Below are 22,790 nucleotides of genomic sequence, written 5' to 3' on the forward strand. Positions count from 1 at the left end.
AAATGGCTGCAATTGCCTCTAAAAAAATGCCAAATTAACCTCAATAGGTAGGCAAGCATCACACAGGCGGTTGCTTCCTCCTACTCCTCAGTAGAAGCGGGAGAAAATATGATGAAAATGCTCATGGGCTGAGATAAGGACACGATTTTACCTATGCACAGGATTAAACATAAGCCAGAAAGATATTCTATTTCCATTTGAGGAACACAATGCGAATATAAAGTTGGTTGCTTTAAACAGTGAATGAAAGGTAAGCAGGAAACTGAAGTAAGCACCACTATTCATAATGGGTTTAACTTCAGTTGATATTAGCTGAAAAAGCACAGGCCTGGCGCTTTCTCTTTTTAGCTCCTTTCCTGACTTTGATGAGGCTGAGCTAATTATTATCTTTCAAAATTAAACACTGGCTCTGAGGTCAATTATACCTTCAAAAGGAATGAAAAATCAATTTGCTGAAATGCCAGAAATTAAACATCTTTGAAGCTTTTTTATCTGCACATATGATTACACTTTTAGAAAAAAGTAAAAAAAAGAAAAAAAAAAAAAAAAAGAACTTAGAGTTGTCTTATCAAAAAGTTTTGATGCATACAGTTCAGTCAAAATAAAAATGCAAGTTTTAATGGCTGGTGAACTTTGTATCTTTTCACATGAATTTCAGTTATAAATATATATTTCCCTACAAATTGTATTATATTTCTAAAATAAATGAAAATTACAGTGAAAAAGTATATTAATACTTCTAAATGCTGCCAGTAGTGTTAATATAAGTAAGCACACAAATTTTAAGCTTAACTTCCATTAGACTTGTCTTATGATTCACAAATTTTTGCACACAAAACATAAGGCTTTCCCTGGGTCTGTAGTTTCTAAAAATGGATGATGAAAATGATCAAAATTATCTCAATACATACAAACCAAGCAGAACAAAATATCACACATGAAGCTCAGCCATACGGTGCAGAATACCACTGATGTATGCAGGTAAGTATGTACATTTTGGGCTAGCTGCACAGTGGAAATTTCATGTTTCTTGGGTGTCAGCATTGCACAGTTTCAATATTAGCTGTATAAAATTTAAACTTGTAATTTATGCAGCTATACTCTCTTAGAAAGAATGAAAACAATGTGACTAAAACATGGACTATTTGAAAAACAGAAGGGATAGGTCCTATTTTAAAGTCTGTCATAATAATTACATTGCAGCAGTTGAAATAAAATTATTTTTTTTTTCAAATTTGTAATTATGAACTGCAAGTTAAGTAACAAGAAGCTGCTTCACAGAAAAACCAAACAATGTGACAAGAATAACAATCAGTCATACTGATTTACATGCTACAGCATTTCTGTGTACTTTCAATCCAGATATTGCCTCATTTCTGGGACTACAATGAAAAGGATGGTTAATACATTCTTGATATCTTCTACTTGCTACAGGTACTGGAAACTATGAAAACTTAGTGGTGGTTAACTCCTCCTAATACAATTCAGGAATAATAATTATTTTTCAATAATTTTAAACAATTTTTCATATGTCCTCACACAAAAGTCATTCAGAGTCTTAACTTTTCTTTTTTCCCCTAACATTGTCAAGTCACTCCCTTCTCTTTCATTTGCTCCTTTTCACAATTTCTCCCTTCTTACTGATAATCTTGTCAGTTATTACTGCTAGCTTGAAAACCTTCTGGTTTATCAAAGATTATTCTACAGCCTGAATATAATATTTTAAGTTATTTTTTGTGCGTTACCCATTTCTTCTTAACAGCCACCAATACTGCTGATACTGTAAATGCTTTAGAATTTATTATTTTACAGTCTGTTTTACAGAATTGCTTAGACCCACAGAACCTATTCATTTCCTATGAGGCAATCTTAGGATAGGTATCATCTCCACAAGTTTAATTTTTCTAGCATTCTACTTTTCAAGAAATTTCATTTACTAATTAGGAAAAGAATTTAAAAAAAATACTGTCCATTTTAAAAAGAAAAAAAAAGAAAAACAAAAAACAGAAGAAAAGTATTCATCATTGTATGATAATGTACTCACTGCAAAAAGTAACCTCACTGTACATATTAATGGTTGGTCAAATTACATCCACACTTATCATCAACTCTGCAATGCTTTAACTAGTCTGGTTATAACCATATGAGACAGATTGTTTTATGTTATATTACTGATCTGTTGAAAGCTTTATTTTTTTTTAAATATGAACTTGAATTGTCCTGTTTTGAGAGGTTTATCTGAAGGAGATAAAAAAAATTAAATACAACAGATTTTATTTAAGACTAATGATGATGCTCTTGCATAAACAACAACAACAAACAACTAAATATAAACCAAAATACCTTTGTGACAGAGAAAAAATACGTAATTAGAAAGGTGTATTGGAAGATAGAAGTTCAAGATTTAATTTTATTACAACATTTTGTCACTTCATCAAAGATATTTTTCTATATCTATTTTTAATGGTTCTAAATTTTTAAGGTAACATGACATAAGTAAAAAAAAAAAAAAAGGTTAAAGATAAAAAGTAGCTTGTTTCATAGCAAGTTTTGACATTATATAATAAACTGCAGATCTAACGAAGATATTTGCATGCATGATAAAAGTCTTTTAGGATAAGGAAGCTTACATTTTCAGTTGTTCCTGTGATTACATGCAGCCCATCGTATGTTGATTTGATATACATCCCCTGAAAAAAGATCAAGAAGGGTAATTAATTCTTGCAGAAAACAAACAAGTGATGTTTGCATGATGATAAAATAAGTACATATATTCCAGTTTAAGGATAATACTATTTCAATAAACTGGCATTATCAATGCTTGAATAACATTTTTAAAAGTTAAACAAATGTGTACCAAGACCCATGATAAACAGAACAGTTTTCTCACTTATTGCGTTTATAATTCCAATATACATTTTTTGAAAGAATTCAACACCAAGCATCAGTATAAAAGCTTGTTACAATGCAGTATTTGTAATATTTAACTTAATCTCTTTTTATTACTAGTGCCATAAAAGTAGCAACAAAACTGAAACAATGAACAGGAATAGTCTTTAAAATTATATGCCCCATCTTCAGAGAGTTACTGGTTCATGATCTAACTTGGAAAGTACGTAAGCCTGTGCTCATATTGCCAATTTATAGAGAAAAATGATCTTGGTGAACTAACAAGAGCTTTATAATTAGTCCAGCATGAGTTGTGCTTGAAGGAGGTGATTGATGAGATACAGAGAGACAACCTAAGTGGGTATCTATGTATACACACACACACACACAAACACACAGAGCCTTGAATGTCAGTGAGACTCAATTGCTGCATTCTTCTTCAGGAGTAAGGTCATCTCTCCATATAGTATGGTTATCCATCAAATTTTGAAATCTAATTAATCTAATTGATACATTGCACTGCTGATTCATTAGCCTTCCAATAATTCTGCATCACTGTGTATTGTCAAAATGGAAGTTTAGAGCCCCCAGCAAATAAGAAAGAACATTTTGTTCACAGAAACCAACTTCAAGAATCCTGAACATTAATGAAGATTTGCAGGCTAGTTGCTAACCTAAAATAAGTAAGTAAATAAATAAATAAATAAATTCTATGAAGGTAAGATCCTATTGCTTTATACAACTACCTTTATTGTAAGTGTGTAGAGAAGACAGACCCAAACTCTTGGAAGAACACAGTGGGAACAAGAGAAGCAACAGACACAAGATGGAACTTGTCAGACCTTTATCTGTTTATTTATTTTGTACTATTATTTTTTAAAATCATGATTGTGATAAAACACTGGAATTAGTTGCCTGGTCAGGTTGTGGAATCTCTGATACTGCAGATAACCAAGATTAACTGGATGAAGCCCCAAAATACGTGCTCTAACTGTATCTGTTTTGACTTTTCATCAGGACAAAATGTGGCTTGTACCTTTGTGCAAACTAATTCAATTTCAGCAAGTTTAAACTTTATTTAAATCTTAAAAATAAAGACTAGCTAAAACTGATCATATTGCTTAACTCTGCTTCTTAGGAAACTCCATTATATATATTACACACTCTAACTACTTGTTCTTGTAAGAGACTGCTTTATAAGTTTTTTAATTTGTTCATAACAGAGATGCTCAAGTTAAGCCTTGGCAGTTTTGAAATCATTTTCATAAAATACAGTTAGTTGGAAGAAAGTTTACTAGTGAGTCTTCCACTATTTCCTTCTCCACAGCTGGCTTAATTTTATCAGTGTTTGCTATTTTACTGTCTCTACAGTACCTTCAACTGTTATTGACAAACATCTGATTCTCTCTTTCCCAACTAGAAGACATACACAAGAGATCATGAAAAACCCTGAACGTCCTCATTAGAAATGGGATACTGAGTCTCCATTAAGAAACTTACACAGAGATTAAAATCCATCTAGTATGCTGCATTTCCACAATGAACTTTTCACCAGAATTTTAAACAGCACCACATCCATCACAGAGGTCTGTTACTTTAGCACATTGTAGATTTCAGTCACATTTCCAGCCACACTTTTATTATCAAATTTAGCATCGCAATTCTAACACTTTACTTGTTGACAAGATTAATTCCTCACCTAATGGATCAATAGATTAATAGATTTTTAAGGTGAAAACAAAACACAGTGGTAACTTTTCACTAAGTTTTACCATATATTTCTTCATAAAATTCCTAGCCTCTTGTTAAGTTATATGTATTTTTCAGAAAAAAAAATCACACACTATCTTTTAACACATGCCATCTGAGAGACAGAAAAACTGGCTAATCAACTAAGAATTATCCTACAGTTTGTTCTTTCACTTCAGCTATTAGAGTTTAAGAACAAAATACATTAAAATAAAGTATTTTTCTGAATGATTCAAATTGGTCTAGGTAGAGCTTTCATCCTTGTATCCCCTTAAAGAAAAATGACAGTTGTTTTTTGCTGACCACTACAGTAGCACTGTACCTCCTTTACAGGAGGAGATACATTACCTGAGAACCCTGAAAGACTGTATTTTATCTAAAAAATAATAATAAAAAAGTTATATTCAGTTATTCCTCTATATAGTTCAGAATGAAAGCTATTTATCAAATATTTATGTATTAAACATAAACAATAACATAAATATTTATATACACATTCCCATCATATATAAAGGAATAGCTCAAAAATGTTTTTCCACAGAGGAAAAAGCTTTGAGTATAATTCTGAAAATAAGACTAAAAATATTCTTAAAAAGCACCCCCTGAGAAACACATACCAATTCTGAAAATTTTTTCCTTTAGTCTGTGCTGTAGGTTCTAGAGGCCAGATATGTTCCCTGCTTGAAAGACAACACTTCAAATCCCTCTTTCCAATGCTGTAAACATTTTTCCCTAAAAGACATGTCCTTGATATGCCACCTGTCAGCACTTCCCTACCCTTCGTAACAGACAATGCAGTGTGTAAGTTGAATCCAGCTCTCAACTGCCTTCTGTGGTATGAAGGTTTTTAAAGGATGATTTATCCTTCAGTAAGAAAAGACACAGTCAGAAAAACACTCGAGGAGGGAGCTTGTAAATCCTGAAACACATCCTAGCCTCTGGATGGGAGACTTGCAGTGGGAAGTGGCTTTTTTGCCTTTTCTGGGATAGAAGTAAACAGTTGCTCTTTCATAACTGATTATGATATTCTGATATGATCAGATAGTATCAGATCAGGTATTCTCTCTCTACACATATGATATCACATCAGATACCATATATTCTGATATAGCAGTCAGATATGATATTCTGAAAACTCATGCTGATCTGAGAGATCATGCTGATCTTGTACTGAGTTGTGTGCAGTGTTTAGAAATTAAAATCACACATTAAAATTCACCGCAAGTTATTGTAACTTCAAAAAGTTTATCGTGCAAATGAACGGAAACATGTCATTGTCTAAACAGAAAGAATGGTAAATTGGATTTCCATGTCTAGTAAGAGAGACAGAGTTTGACAATGTTGAAAGTTACTTTAAAATGTAATAGAGAATATATGGAGAGTGTTTTGGCATTTGACTGGTAGAGCTTGGGAAGGAACAGAAAGAGACAAAAAAAAAAGTAGTATGTTTCTAAGGTGTGCTTCCTAACGGAAATTATTTTGTCCAGCAAACGGCCATGAAACTATCAGCAGAGAGTGTCTTCTGAGGAATGCATGAGATTAGACTATTTTTTTGACAAAGCAGAATGAAAAAGAAGACACTTCAGAGGCCAAGAAGAAGGAGTATTAAGCTCATAAATGCATGTATAGAAAGCTTGAAGATGCTAGAACTCAAGGTACACATTCAAATTGAATAATCTCTTTGTGAAAATGAAAGGGTACAGAATTTATACAAACAATTAAACACAAAGACACACCCCCGCAGGAATACTGACTCAGTGTAGTAACTGCATGGACTTGGACCTGGAAATTAATTCAGTTTATGTTTAAGTTTATGCAGTATCTGTAGGATTTCTGGCTCATTTGCTGAAGAAATTAGAAGATATATAATAAAAGCAATTTTGCAAATGAAGTTCTGCAAATAGAGAAAAAGTCATAATTAAGGCAACTGAATATTATTCCAGATAACTGAATTCTAATATAAATCTGAGCAAATAATTTACAATAGATTTTTCACCAAAGGCAAACAATTGTGTTCATTTTCTAGGTGCCAGCCCTGTATGATGCTGTAGCTAGTGTTCTCAATAGCTCTGAAAACCTTAGCTATACTTAAAATCAAGGGAGACTGTTTTAAACCAAGTCTATAAAAGTAACAAGCATTCTGAAAAATCACACAGTAAGTACTTCCAGTTGAGTTCCAAAAAGTAGATTTTCGGTGATTTTGGCCCAAATTTCTCTGTACATTAGATTCTTATCTATACAACTAGAATTGCAGCATCATTTTCACAAGTGTGTTTTGAGGATAAATTAATTAGTGTCTGTGAAGCACCCAGTAAGGCCATAAAAAAATCTCATGATGTAATTAGTATCTCAAAGGAACACAGAGCTTAGCTGAAGAGTGGTAAATAAGACATCAAACCCTACACTGAATGATAAGGATAAAAATGGAACTCTGAATACTTTCCATTCAGTGAATAGCATTCATTTTTCTCTTGAATGGAGCAGAGATCCTGTGGAAAAAAACTGCTATACAATCATGAGAAAGCCATTTGTAATTCATTACTCTGTTCTATATTTGATTCTGATTAATGTTTTCTTTTCCTAGTCACATGATTTTTCTTTTATTCCCATTTATAGTCCTTTTTTCACATGCGTTTTTTTTTTCCTAAGCAGAACATAATGTCAGCAAAATTGATTATAAAGAACTTTCCAACCTACCATGTTATAGTGCCTTCACAATTAGGCATAGAAAACTCAGTCATTCACGGTGATTTCACTTCATCTAAAAAAAAATTTAAATGGGCAATTTTGATTGCAGTATTTGTCTCATGTCCTCTGTCAGCAGTACCCACTTACTGCAGTTGTGTTGGCTACAAACTTATCGGTACGCTACAGATGGAGAAGTACACCACAGTTCTTCCACTTAGTGATGGAGCCCAGCCTGCAGCAGTGGAACAGCACAGGCCCTGTCTGCTTGACGTTCTGCTGGAAAAGAGGGCAGTCTGGAAGAAACTGCAGGCCACATGACTGGCCACAACAATGCAGCCAACAAGTCTTACCTCCGCCACCTATGCCTTAAAGTATTAAATCATACTCTGAGGTTGCATAGTAATCTGTTTAGAGAGTATACCATTCATAACCAAGAACTCCTGAAAGCCACCTGCCTAATAGTGCACATTTCTGGGTACAAAGGAAAGTCACAGAGATCCAGACTGCTCGTGGGCAGGATGTAGTAGTCTTAATGCAAGTCAAAAGCACTGTCTGATTTACAATATATGTACTGGACAAGCTGTAAATGACACTGATCTGGCATTTCCTGGATATCCCTGCACTAACCCAGAACTTGGACCAAGAGAGGAAACCAAACCACAAGTAGAGAAGATCTGGCAATTAGGATGCAGCAGCACAGCAAGCAATTTGTCTGTCTTTAGGATTATGTACTGGGCTACGTGTCTACGATGCCACAGAATTAAAATTAAATGCATTTTATGATGCTGTGGTGTTCTTTGTTAACTATAAAGACTAAAGTAATGTATCTAGTCATACAAAAAATTACTTATTATTAAAATACAGCAGTCTCAAATTAATATGCATACATCAATAATTATGCTCTTGTAACTTTGATGGAACTTGCACATGATGTTCATTACTATTCAGTGTCAGAGCAAAGATTAACATGGTGAAATAATACAAAACATCTCAACTAACAGGAATTAGAACGAATCTGTAAATCACACTTGGTTACAAACAAGAAACATATCACAATGCATATAATGACATTAAAACATATTTTAAGTTGTCAGTACCAGAACTTTCTGCAGTTGAGCCCATGCAAGAACATCCAAATGCCTGAAGTGCTACCGTACACTCTAGATTTTATTGAATGGTTTGAGTTGAAAGGGATCTTAAAGATCATCTCGTTCCAAAGTCCTAGTTTTAGCAGGATGTTAGGTTCCCAGGCACAACCCCTATGAATCTTACAGCCTACTGATGTCAGAATGATTGTGAAGTGGGGGACTAGGGAGAGGAGATAGAAGCCTTTGCCCATTAACAACTAGAACCTCATAAAAAACCCTTGTCCAAATATAACAGTACATTAACACTAACAAAGAGTAGCCAAATAATTATTACATTATCAACTCAAGAGAAAATTTTAATGGTATGATCAATTGCTACTGCAAGGCAGCCAGGATGTTCAGAAGATACCTACCTAGTCTGCTCAGTGAACAATAACTTATGAACGTAAGGGATGTGTTTTGTTTCTTGGATGATATTAATTAAAGTTTTATTTGAACTGAATCATAAGGGAGTCATATAACTTCAGTGCAAGACCAAGAAACATACCGTCCACTAATCATTTTCAAAGCACATTAACTAATGGTAATTAATCATATCCTCATATGTTTGCCACTTGCACATGAAGCCCTAGGTAAAACAGGCTTTTTTTTTTATTATTTTTTTATTACAGTCCTTTTATTTACATTAATGCTAATGAAACCACTTTCAGAAATCAGATTCAGCTTACAAAAATAAATAGGACACTGCATGAAAATACATTTTGATTTCTTGACAAATTAAAAAAAGAAATAATTTTCAATAACTGATGCTTGTATTCTGTATTCTAACAGTTAAACTGCTTTGCTACTTACCAGACCCTCACTGGGCATAATGCTGGTGAGATGAACTACCTCAAGATGTGCTGACTGTGACACCAGAGAATCAGATGAGAGTGAAATGATGTGGTCACAAATTCCAGACAAGGTTTTACACTATGAAGAAAAACAAGTCAATATAATTACTCATATTCAACTGCAACTACTGGCAAAGAAGTTCTTCTTCTGAGAACTATCTGAGAATAAATGGATCATTTATTTCTTAGCATTGGGAAACCTACAGGTTGTCAAGGAGCTGGAAAGTCAAGAATGAGAGCTTAAGTGAACAGAAAACATCCATGTCAATAAAATACACATGTATGTACAGCTCTTTTGACCAAAATATTTTATTATGCACTGAGAATATCTAAGTACCTGAATAAACTTCTCCACCCTGACTGTATGCAGTTTAAAAAAAAAAAAAAAGCCTGATGAACTTCAACTCATCTGTTGTCATGATGTACCACTACAAATAAAATGGAAGTCGAGTGAAACAGACAAAATAAATGCCTTATACACCAACTTAATAAGCTATTTTGGTTACCAAATAATCAGAGAAATTCCACAAACAATGGTAACTCAGTAAATTTTGCATTTTACAACCTAGGTCTTTCCTTTGTTTAAAATAACACTGGCAGAAACAGTGCCTGAAATAATATTCTTACGCACCTTCAAACACATCCTTTAACTGATATTCTAGGTCAATGCAACAACGTAATAATTTTATGTTACGATGCCTTCCAGCTAAAGATCTCAAAACCTTAATGTGAATCCACATAAACACCTTCCAAGTAGGAACTGTAGTGCATCAATGGTAACAGTGATAGTGACAGATTAAACCTATTCATCAAAGCCAAACAACAAGGCTGTGGATCAGAAAGAAACTCATCTGGACTCTCAGAGAATTTTCATGTGTAAAGATTTATTCCCATGTTTGCATGTGTTTCTTAAAGTGCTCCTTCAAAAAGAATATACCTAAAAATATTTGAAACTAATCTGAAAGCATTAATTTAGATGAATTCTAGAATGGTCTTCCCGTCAAAGTTACACTGTATGCATCTATTTTCCTTCGGGGGCTATACTCTCGTTTTCACTAATTATTGCAAATGGTAGTGAAATCCCTTAAGGGAAGTTTTGTTTCAGGCATTTGCAAAACCATGAGGATTTCTAATATCTCATTTGACACTATAGATATAAGTTAAACAAATAAAGTTGTCACAATGAATAAATTAACTGACTGAATTTATACATAATATTTCAACTCACTGTATAGTTACTCATCTGGAAAGTTAAGTACAGCTCTGGAGTACTGGATGTGGCATTTGCGTTTTGTACCAGATGCAAGTAGCAAAGCCTCACATTCAGGTATGCATGACTGCAGCTAAAGGTCACCAAAATAACAGGAACATTTCTAGCAGTTTCAGCTCTGGGCCAGAAACTGTAAACGAAACTTTAGGTCTTGTCTTCTCCCACCACAGATATGGAAACTGGCTGGCTCAAAAATATATTTTACTGCTACATACTGCCTGACGGCTGCTCTGGCTGTGTGGATATACTTTCAGCCTCCTTTTGAATTACTATCATATCCAAAGATTATTTTGATTTCAAACTAAGGCAATCTCTTAGGCTTTGACATCTTTTTAACATCATACACACAGATGTGATGCAGACTAAATCCACAGACAATGCAATCTACTTTCTCATGTTTTATAATTTTACAGTTGTCACCGGCAAATACTTTCTCAGTAAATAAACTTTGGAACTAAATAAAAAAGTTTAATCTTATGGATCTTTAACATCTCACCACAATTCAGAAGGTTACTGAAAGCTGATGTGGGAGATTAGCAGCAGCAAAATACTCAATAATAATATATTGGAATAATTAAAAATACCAGTTTGCTGTAAAAGTAGTACAGCAGATACAAGACAGACCTGACGTCAGTTACAAATAATGTAAAGGCTGAGACAGTCTTGATGGAAACAACTGAGGAGAATTCATGAATAACAGCACAGGGACTGGAACTAACATTTGATCTAACACTGTCAATGTGAGGAGACACATTAGCATATGTTAAAGTATTTTTAGTGTAAAAAAAATAGCAAGCACTGAAATCCCATGTACTAGTTCCAAAAACACCATGAAACTATGTTCATGCCCTCCAGATTGTGCAATACCATTGAACTTAAGAAAATCTCAAACAAAAATGGGTGCTTCATGAAGCTCAGTACTTGATGCAGTGGAACTCTACGTACATTTTTACAGGCTGTCTAAAACTATTTATTACACTCCTGCAATGTGCCATGACAAGAACAGAATCTCTAAGACAGCACTACGTCTTAAACAAACCACAGAAACTTGTATGTCACAAAAATATTTAACTATGGCAGCTACTGCTAGGTTTGTACAAAGAATTTAAGTTCATGACCTGCATTTACTGCAGAGAGAAAGAGCAACTAGCAGGTTGGCATTTTTAATTATCATAGGTGTACTGTATATAAATATATAGAACTGACAGAGTCCTATAAAACCTATTTTGCTGGGCAGACATCCAGACAAAAGAAACCTGACTCTCAGACATACGCTGTTGTTTGTTAATTGATCCTGAAAACTACTCCTTCATAATTTATCTTTTCCCATAATACCCGAGCTGCAGAGCAGACACAGTCTACTCATATGACTTGTGCAATCACATCATCTGAGCACACACATGCCTAGTGTGGAGCTCCTCCAAACAAATCTACACTTCAGTAAAGCTTTCTGGTAAATGATGAAGAAAGTCAGTCCTGGATCATTGGTTTATACATCTGCCTTCACTACTCTACTCTATCTGTCATAATATGTTTCAGAATTAAACCAAAGTTACACGTGGTGTGGAGTTACAGATTCTTTGTCCTATAAATGTAAAATTTTACTTCAGAGTATCACAGTTATTTTTCTGGAGCATTTTCTTTTATTTAATTTTACTGATTATTTTTAAGAAATAAAATAACACCATAAAGGGAATCAACAATTTACAAAGCTCATTCTCTAATTCAGTATCCTTAATTTTTATTTTATTTTTTTTAAGATTCTGTGAGAAATATGGTGATTCTTCTCACTCCACTTCAGAGTTATAATGAACAGGCTGAGTTTCAGAGCCTGAATGCTCTGTATTGGGTAGCTCCAGGTAATTCTGCTCAGGCTACAGTGAGTTCTACTGCCTTGGGATCCAGGCTCCTTAGGGCTCATCACACTTTCATTGCTAAGCCTAGAAAAGACTTATAACTGAAACTTTTCTCTCCTTTTCTACCTTTTCAGGCTTCTATCCAGAACAGGTAAAGTCAAAAGTAACATTCCTGATAAAAATGGAGTTCTAGCAGTTGTATACAGTTAGAATTACAAGTCATGGGTTAAAAGATGTTTGTATGTATATAAATATACACTCCAAATCCCAGAAGGTTTCAGGTGCTTTTAGAAGTTCTTTTCAGAATCAGGTTTGCAATAGTAAGCTTTTTTTTTTCCTGAAAGTCACTGCATGCTTTCAGAATTTAACAGCACATCAATGTTTTATGACAAATTTTAATCCCTGCTAGAAGCAGAGTATGTGTAAAAGGGTTTAAAAAAAAAAAAAAAAAAAAAAAAAAAGAGTCAGGCACTTGGTTAGAGCTTGTCAAAAGCTTATCTGAACTTGTAAATCCTTTGAGATTTCCCTTTAACAATACATTTTAACTCAATCTCACTGTCAGTATAAGCTTTCTGTGCTGGTACCATGAAAATATAAAGTATTTGCACTTAAAGGCCAATATCCAATCAATAACTTTGCATGAGATACTTTCATTTCCCTTGAGTCATTAGATCTTTAGAGTGCTGAAGGCTCTTACAGTGTTCTCAGTCTGACAACCAATGAAATTAGTAATGCAATAGGTGATGGATCCATTGATGGAGTTCCACATCAGCAATCCTAGTAAGACTACTACACTTCTAAGAATGTACCATCTCAGAGTACCATGAAGCTTCTAAAACAACCTGAGAACAATAATTTGCAATTAACTGCAGGTATGACAGAGAGCATTCCTCCAGGGAACTGTGTGAAGGGGGGCTAAGAGGATATCCAGTAGGATAGTAGGACTAGAGAATACCAAAGTAGAATACAGAGATTACTTACCACATGAAGAATTTTATTTTCTGTTTCATACACTGTACAATCCTGTGGTAAAATAAAATAAAAAATAAATAATTAAAGCAACAATTAATTAACTTTATTTAAAATCTATTAAGAAAAGCATGCTTTATGCTTATAGCTTTCTCTTACAGATTTACCTGTAAAGACAAACAAGCTCTTTAGTTGTGTCCAAATGATTATTTCACAAAAGTAACCATACTTCTCTTGTGGCTAAGCTCCAGGATCTATTTTTCCATTTATAGTAAGGAAAATCCTGTGCTCAATACCAACAATAATATACATGTAAACCAGGGGGACAGATTTGTGACAGCAAGAAAAAAATAACTGAATATAATTTATCTGGCATGCTGGAAATTCACTGATAATCAGAGCGAGAGAGACATTGCCTGGCCTTGCCAAGCGGAACACCAACTAGCTGTTGTACAGGTTGTGTAGGGTGCAGCCATGTCAGAACTACAACTAGGTAGGCTGTGTTATAAGGCATGGGAAGGAAGAGTAAATGAATATATCAAAAATTACAACATAGTGTGTCCACTTTGCAAGTTTTCTTAAGGATAATAAATCCTAGCACTCCATAACTTCAGTCATTAGTCCCTTAACTCACATTTTTATTTAACAGAATTTAAGGTGGCTAGAACATTACTTGCTTTTTTGAAGCTTTTTCCTAAGAGATCTACCACCTCTACTGTTATTTAATGTTTGATGATTTTTTCAAAAAGATCCTGTATTGCAAGACAGAGTCACGGCAAGACAGTATTGAACCCTTTGCTACAGAAGTGGGCCCAAGTGCTCTGAGGCAGCTCTAATTCACCTTTCTCCTGCCCGTCGGCACCCTGAAAAGCCACCCTAGCCCTCAAGATGTGTTTTAGTAAAAAATTAAAAGGAGTTGGCCAGGCAGTGTGAGGAGAAAATAGAAATTCCTGGAACTCCCCCCAGACCTCGTCACCTCTGAGGGCAGCCGCAGCCAAGCCCGTAGCCATGGCGGCCCCAGCTCCAGAACCTTCCACCACTTGCCTGAGGCACGCAGCCCACCAGGCTCCTACATGGTGGGCGCCTGCCTGTGATGCCTACCTGCTGTGTCAATGGGGTGCTTTCATGTAACAAAATTAACACAGTTAAGTGCAGAGGCCACGTCCAGCTCGTGAGCCTGCTCCTGTGGGGCACCGCATCAAGGAAGGTGTCCCTCAGTGCACCCCAGGCTGCTGCAGGGCAGCTTCAGGCTGAGCAAAACCCACAGCCCAGCGCACAGACCCGGAGCACAACCGACTGCCTCAGCCTGAAATCAAAGCGTCAAGTTCATCTTCGAGGATGGGCACATCTGAAGAGAAATTAATTTCTAAGTGAAGACTGTTTTCAAAATATTGTCACGGAATAAAAGTTAAAACCAGATCATGAGTGCCAAGAAACACACAATTTATATTAGCATTTCATGGTCAAGCATCCCTTTGATGTTTCTTCTGTATTCATACTGTTATTTTCTTCAGCACAAAAAAAGATTTCAATTAGTCAGTTCAGTTGGCATTGCCCAAGGCAGTTTTCCCTACAACTTGTACACACTTCAAACAGCATATCCACCATCTCCTTTAACCCCTCAAGTACCAAGAGAAACAAATGATCACAGGACAGCTTATAGCTTGACTTCAGAGCTAATGGTCCTATCTAAATTATTCCTTTAATTTCTGTGCTAGAAACACAATATGAGCTTAATTCTGAACAGGCTTAATTAGTTCAGGTCAAAGACTTGCATAGTAAAACTGAAATTTTACTGTTTTGTAGAGCAGAATTAATGTTAGCTATACTTAGGTTGCACATTCAAGATTAAATTAGCATTAAAAATGTTAATGGTTTTGGGATTCCTTCCAAATTCTATGCATATTGACTTTTTTTTTTTTTTAATATATATCAGACTATTTTAACTGAGAGGTTAAAAGCACTTGTGATATTATACTAAAAATATTATGATATGTAGGACAATATTCTTCTGTGTTTTTTTTTTTTTTTTGTGTGTGTGTGTTTGTTTTTTTGTTTTTGTTTTTTTTGTTTTTTCTTGATACATAGCAATGCACTGGGGATCACATTTAAAAAAAATCATATATATATATACACACATATACATATATTTATTTATATTCTTCCAGGACTAATATTTATAGAATTAATTTATATATATAAATAAATATATATATATAGAAAATAAATATTACTTCTTGTGATATTCTTTCTCTGTCCTGCATAAACAAGAAGAGGTTAAAAATTGTGGTTTTTTATAAAATTATTTTTAAATTTTATTTAGTGTTTAAAAACTTTTAAGAAATAGTAGCTGCATTCTATTTCTCTAATAGCTGCATTCTATTTCTTTACTGTAAAGCAGCAAAATAAAGGAACTGCAAAATAGTCACAGCAACAGTATTACATAAAAGCCAGCTTCTGCACTGTCCAGAACATCCTATCTTTCAAAGGTACAGGACACCTTCACAACTCTGATAAGGTAAAAGAGCATGTTTCTGAATACTGATAAAGAAAAAAAAATAGGACTCAGATACAACATTCATAATTTTAGTTTACAATTCTGAAAGTGATTGCAAGTACTGCTGAAATTTTCAGATACTGTAAAGAATATTTTATGACGTGTCTTGAGGACAATTAACACACAGAAGTACTTACACATGTAAAATATTTAGTTCATTATCTTAGCACAATAAAGCAGCATGAGTTAACTCAAAAAAAAAAAAAAAAAAAAACACAACAAAAGAAACCTTATGATGGAGCAGGTCTGAAAAGAACTTAAAACTTTGTATTTGCCAGTTGAATGCCACTTCCCAATATTACACTTCAGTAGAGACCTACTGCAGTCTGACAAAATGATATTTAAAATATGTTGCTTGCATACATAGCATTGAACACTTCTGGAATTCACACATTAAAAAGAATGAGACTGTCTTAATTTAGGTAAATACAGCCTGGTAAAGACACTAGAGTAACTCATTTTACCTGGTTTAATTAGTAAAGATTTGATCATAATCTGCATTTAGACAACAGTGAACAGATGTTTGATAACAGAATGTTCTTCTGCAAGCACGAGCATAACAAGATTGAGGGGCTGAAAGCTCAAATCTGTGAAGTTCAAACTGAAAATAACACTCATGTTTTTAAGGGCAGTTGCTGAATCACAGAATAATTCAGGTGGAAGGGACTCTGAAGGTTATCTAGTCCAACCACCTGCTCAAAGAAGAGCTAATTTCAAAGTTAGACCAGGTACAGGAAACTTCTAAAAACCAATTTTCCATCAATTGCAATGTGAACTAGATAGCTTTTAAAACATACGCATCATCCTAAACATAAAGTATTTGACTAAAAGCAGGGAAAAAATCTGTGATATGATCTCTTAATTTATCTCAGAGAGGTTGATTAAACATGACTGATGTGGAAAACAAACAAAAAGTATTTGGCTGTTATTGAAAAAAAAATAGCTCAAGTTGTGCTGACGTTCTTTGGTAAGAACTTTTTTGTTTAGAGAATGTTTGCTTCTATTGAAGCATCTATCACAGATTTAAACATCTTTGAAATTATCAGCAAAAAATAGTCTGAAAACAGCTTCCACTAGAACGAGTGAACACTTTCTATTCAAGGAAAAATTAACCACTGGCTACATTTTAATAACAAAATCCCTAACCTGTTATCTCCCAGTTACTCCACTTACCATTCCTCCAACATAGCCACAATTCTGTATCAAAACCAAATCCGAACTCTTTTAAATTAATCTGATGGATTCATTTTCAGAAAAAAAATAAGAGTTATTCTGCTTTAAGACTGAAGTTAAAAGTTAAGACTTCAAAACTTAGTCTACAGAGAGCTGAAATTTTAAAATACTCATCATACTTTTATGAACATTATCATCAACACATTTTAATGCATCATTGGTCCTCAAAATCAATGCCTCAAAGTTTATGTATTTTTTTACATAATGTTATTCTTTTTCCTACTTATCTTAGTGAAAGGGGGATTGTGAGGGATAAGAAAACTGAACAGGTGTAAAACTAGAGAATAAAGATCCATTTTCTTATAGCCAGTGTGAGAAGATACTATTTACAGATGAACAAATGGCTGATGACTCATCATAGCACTTACATGGCATGTAAATAATAATACCCAACGTTGCAATGCTTTTATTTTGTTTAAACTTTGAATGAAAATCTTATTTCACAATTACACAAAGATTATGACCTAACAGCTAGAAAATTTATTTCCTCCTTACATCTAAGATTGACACTAAGATATGTACAGTACATCCTAGCAAGAAATTACATAAGGATTGTCTGTATTAAACTCAGATTACACAGTTATGTCCACTACTTAAAGGGAAGTTCACCTTGAGTGGCAGCTGTAAATAATACACACAAAGCATGTTAATTTTGCACAAAATATATCTTCAGGTTGAAAACATTCCTCACTCACCTAATGTGCTAAATGCATGGCCTTTGCTGCTGCTTTCACACTGATTAGATATCTAAAACTTATTCATTAAAAAAAAAAAAAAAGTATCACAAAGGATGTGAGATCTAGGTTTCTACTAGTTATGTCTTTCTATTAGTTATGCCTTTGAATTCATATTTATTCATATTTTATCCTACAGTTAAGACCACAATTTTGGTTTAGGTGAGACACCTTTGTTTTCACACATTAAAATAAATTTTCCTCAGATTTAGTGACAACAAAACCGTCTCCCTAAGAATGATGCTGCTTTATAAAAACAAGTTAATAGATGGCTATTAAAAAATAAAATCTGAAAATAAGATATGGAAAAGATAAAACTTGACTTGACTTGTAACTGATCTGAAGAAGTAACTAAACATTTTTCATTTTGGAATGTATTGGAGTTTATGGTAAAAGACAGATTGTTTTTAAGTTGTCAAAAGAAGGACAGCTTTTGCAGTGGAGTAGAATTGAAGGAAAAAACAAACCTCAAACTATTGCTAGCAGAAAACTGAATTTCATCTGCCAAAACCAATCAAATGAATGGCAGAAATGAAGACAGCAATTCAAAATTATATGATTTCCACCAAGTCCATAGGGAAAAATCAAACTCAAACAAAATGCAGTATCAGCTGAAGGATGAAATCAGAATCCAAACTTTTTGTATTGTAGAGAAGTTCATTTTGCTTAGTCTGTAAATCAAAAATAGTATAGTGTTATAAACACCTTGTAAGAGAAAGCTTAATAAAGATACATAAATAATTAAATGCCTACATAGGAATTTGTAAACCAGGAAAAGAAAAGAAGGATCTTTGTTTTCCACTGCAAAAATGCATAAAGGACAAAAATTCTTAAAAGGAAAGAAAGCAAAATATTAGAAATTAAGGATGATATTGTAAAAGACAAAGACTGCTATTTTTTTTCTTAGCCTTAGTTAGAAAATACAAATTCAAAATATGCTGTTTTTTGTTTGTTTGTTTGTTTGTTTTGTTTTGTTTTTGTTTTCCTGTAAGAACTAAAACAAAACAGAAAAAAATAGTCTGCAGAATGCCACTACCTCTGGAGCCTTTGTAACTAAACGAGTTCTATGACTACTCTATGATGGGGCTACATGGAAAAGTTTGCCAGCATACAACAGAGGGAGGCAATGGAGCCCTTCTTTCTTCTTGCTTCCCCTCCTGCACTCTTCATCTTCCCCTTTGCTTCATTCTAAGGCAGTCCTTATCTGTTCTCTAACCTCTCCACATATCCCAGTAACACTATTTTGTCTCATCATTTTTTTTTTTTAACAACTCACAAGAAGGGACGTTGAGTGTAAAACACTGCAAAATGTATTTACACTCAGCCTTTATGTACCTATTCTTACTAGAAGAACACGTACCTATTTTTATGTACTTTTCTTACTTCAGCAGACATTGTCAGAGACTAATATTATTTGCATACTGTATCAATCTATCCAGACAGATGGGGATAGCCAAGTCTAAAATCTTCCCATCACTCCCACAAAAAGAGAGAATATACAAGGAACAGAAAGATAAGGTTAAACATATTTTTTTTCTACTGAAGTAAAAGCTTAATGCTTTTACTATGTCGATTTCAAGCAAGGGGACTCAGAAACAGTGGAAGATAACCACTCCTACCTGTTGCACAATGGTTGTTAATTCCAGGCACAGTTGAACAATGTTGTTTTTCAGCAGTGAGTATTCTGTCACGCTGACAAATGGAGACCTGTGAGAAGGAAAGAATAGCTTTACATAGTGTTAAGGATAAATCATGTTTACAGTATAAGCAATGGTAAATAGTATAACAGATTAATGGTTAGTAAATTCATTTTCATAAAGGCAAATGTAATCAGGTGAGTTAATTGTTCTATGGTTTAGTCCAAAAAAGTCTTGAAATAATTAATATATTTTTCAGTAATACAGTCTATGGTTTTTGGAGTCTCTGTGGGCATTTAGAAGATATATGTAATACTGAGATCAGGTCTACACCACAGAAGTGTGAATCACCTAACCACGACAATCTCCAGCAGCAAATCACACAACTTTTTAAAAATATGCCTTTGAAACAAGAAACAGTGTTGGCAGGAAGGATGTAAAGTGGATTTTGGCCAGAACACCAGAAGTTATCATTCTTAAGGATGGTAAAATATGAGCTTCCAAAAAAAAAAGTAGTTGAGATTTCTCGTGTATTGTTCATTAAAAAGACAACATTTCTAGAATGACATCACTCTTCAGCAGCAGTTAGCACCTTAATTCTGAGAGCAAAGTAATGCATACTTAGTCATTAACAGCTTCCTTCACACTAGGATTTTCTGTAGGCTTTCCAAATTCTAGCTGAATCTGACCTCATTTGAATTTACAAGAACTGACAAGGTCATAGCCCAAGAGAATATGACTGCTGGCATTAGGTTAGGAAGATGTCACCAGGATTATATAAATCCTGTGAAGGAGGGTGATTCACTCTCACTATGATTTCTAAGGTGCCATTTATACATTCAAGAGCAGTCAGATTCCAGATAAATCTCTCCATTGCTATAACTCTACAAAACTGAAACGAAACATAAATTTCATGATGTCATTTTGTGTTTTGGTTTCTGTCTTCCTACAGCCAAAATTTTAACTACATTTATCTGGAGCATTACTTGTCATCAATTCAAATTCTCAAATTCTTGCTAGAAACTCCAATAAGAAAAATCTTTCCCAACTAAGCAAGTAAGATAATATACTTTTAATATTCTTAATTGATTAACTTAACTCCAGCTCATTTTGTGTCCTTTTGATGAAAGAAAGACAGTTCAAATTCTATGATCTTTTCTTCCTCATCCTCCTTTCTGAAATTACCAACAATGGGCTACCATTTACAGCAGTAAGATGTCAATTTTTTGTAGAAAATACTATCAAACTGAAAGGAGTATGAACAAATAAATAGAGAACAATTTATCACCCTCCTAAGAGAAAAGGGTACTACATTTTGCCTCTGATATTTTTGAAATTTGCACATCAAAATTTACAGCTAGAATTAGCAGAACTGATATTTTAATATTAGAACAAAAGGGTACAAGAACAAACTAAAAAATAAAAAGAAAAAAGAGGAATTATTCTCATGGGTAGAGGATCAAGGCAGAGTAAATTACCTGTCCAACCAGGCTAGTAAGTTCTTGGCAGCACCAATCAGGTCAACTACAGAGGTAAGAAAATCATTTGGCAGTCGTCTGGAGGCCCTGCCATCATAATGGCCACTCCTCCTTCTACCCGTTATAAAGTTCTGAAGATTTTTGGCTGAGGCATTCAGCTTGTGAGAGAGAGTTCTCAGGTTTTCGGTCTCCAAACCATAGTTCTGAGGGGAAAGAAGAAAACAGACAATCAAATGAAACTGGGTGTTGTAACCTATGTGAAGGGAACCATGAGGTGAAACCGGCACGTGGCTGAAAGGATCACAGATCTGTGGATGCCTGGTGTCAGACCAGCAACAGGCCGCTTTGTTTAAAGCCCACCCATGGTGCCCACCCAAGCCTCTTGGTCCCACCACACAGGGTCCCGCTCAGATTAGCATTATTCCCCCTACTAACTTGTAACGACTTCACCTTAGCAGCGCTCCGCTACTGTGAATAAGGTTAAAAACCTTAAAAACCTTAGGGAGTCCTAGCGACAGGCTTTTATGGGGTAATTCCTTGCTGAACTCTGCTGCTGTTGGTGAACAGCTGTCACACCACACGTAACATAACATGCAAACGGTCAGGTCACATCAGCCCAAAGATGTGGTACTCCTGTCGCCAGTGAATGCCTAGGGACAAATCTGAGAAAAGAGCAGGCGTGTAGTCAACGTGCGAGTGGTTCAGAGACTCCAGGCAAGATAGCGCCTTCATACTTCATAGTTCTTAATGGATCTTCTTCCATTGTTATCATTCTGACTGTTTTTGTTTGTTTTTAATTTACAACTTTTCGCATTTTTATTTTTTTCCCTTTATGAAGGGACTTCAGCTCAAATAGAGTAACTAATTAACTCGGATTCACATAGAAAGTCTCAGGCTGAACTGAAAAAGGATCTCTTGCTGCCACAACAGGATGTAGCATGGGAAAGATTTTAATGAGCACTTAAACAAAATCAGCTTTCACAGTATGAATTGATTGCCCACTATTAATTTCAACTATGCATATGTTATAGAGGATGACTGTTCATCAATACTGCATATTAATTTTTCTGCCTCAACTTCTTCCTCAAAACTGAGGATAACGAACAACAAACAAATATGCTATCTTGCTGAATGCTGATGTGGATATATGTACAAAAAAGATTAAATATTTCCAACACCAAAAAGGGAAAATTGTATGGAAGTCAAACAAAACACAAACGAACAGTAGGTAAAGTTGTTTCCTGAGTTTGGACCAGTTCTGGCTGGTGCATAGGCCCTTGCCTTCTACGCCAGCCACTCTCCCTCTCAAAATTCACTCTGAAAAATGAAAGAAGCCCTCCACCTCAACTCTGAGGAAACCTACCAGGCATGGAAACACTTTGGTGCCTTCTAAGTTAATTCACTACAAAGAGCTTACTTTTAAAAATAATTTTAAATGCTAGGGACAGAATTAATTTCAGTATTATATAGATATCATGCCTAAAGCATCCCAGTCAGTCAATGAGGTTTGGAAGCATCACTTTTAAGACTGAACAGTGAAGCAAATGAAAATTACATTGGCTTAGTTACAGACAAGAACAATTCTCTTAATCTTTTTTCCAAAACAAACATTGTACAGTTAACTACAGCTTCACTGAAGTAAAGTTGTTATTTTAGAAAAGTTTATAGTTAAAAAGAATACCGTATTTGATGTTAGTATTGGCATACAATGTGTTTTATATTTGCAACTAATCTTTCTTTTGTTAAAAC

General features: G+C 34.5%; 1 protein-coding gene across 3 annotated transcripts in view; it reads right to left on the reverse strand.

Annotated features, from left to right (window-relative positions):
* LOC101797884 (connector enhancer of kinase suppressor of ras 2) overlaps positions 1-22,790 on the reverse strand; it is a 174,912-nt gene that overhangs the window by 74,049 nt on the left and 78,073 nt on the right. For all 3 annotated transcript variants that reach the window (XM_013092026.5, XM_013092027.5, XM_021266824.4), the window contains exons 3-7: positions 21,042-21,244; positions 19,546-19,633; positions 13,415-13,456; positions 9,267-9,386; positions 2,631-2,690 (exon numbers count right to left, since the gene is read on the reverse strand). In XM_013092026.5, the coding sequence (XP_012947480.3) occupies positions 2,631-2,690; positions 9,267-9,386; positions 13,415-13,456; positions 19,546-19,633; positions 21,042-21,244 (513 nt within the window). The remainder of the gene's footprint in view (positions 1-2,630; positions 2,691-9,266; positions 9,387-13,414; positions 13,457-19,545; positions 19,634-21,041; positions 21,245-22,790) is intronic.

Source organism: Anas platyrhynchos, chromosome 10, assembly GCF_047663525.1.
Source record: "Anas platyrhynchos isolate ZD024472 breed Pekin duck chromosome 10, IASCAAS_PekinDuck_T2T, whole genome shotgun sequence".
NCBI classification, from domain to species: domain Eukaryota; kingdom Metazoa; phylum Chordata; class Aves; order Anseriformes; family Anatidae; genus Anas; species Anas platyrhynchos.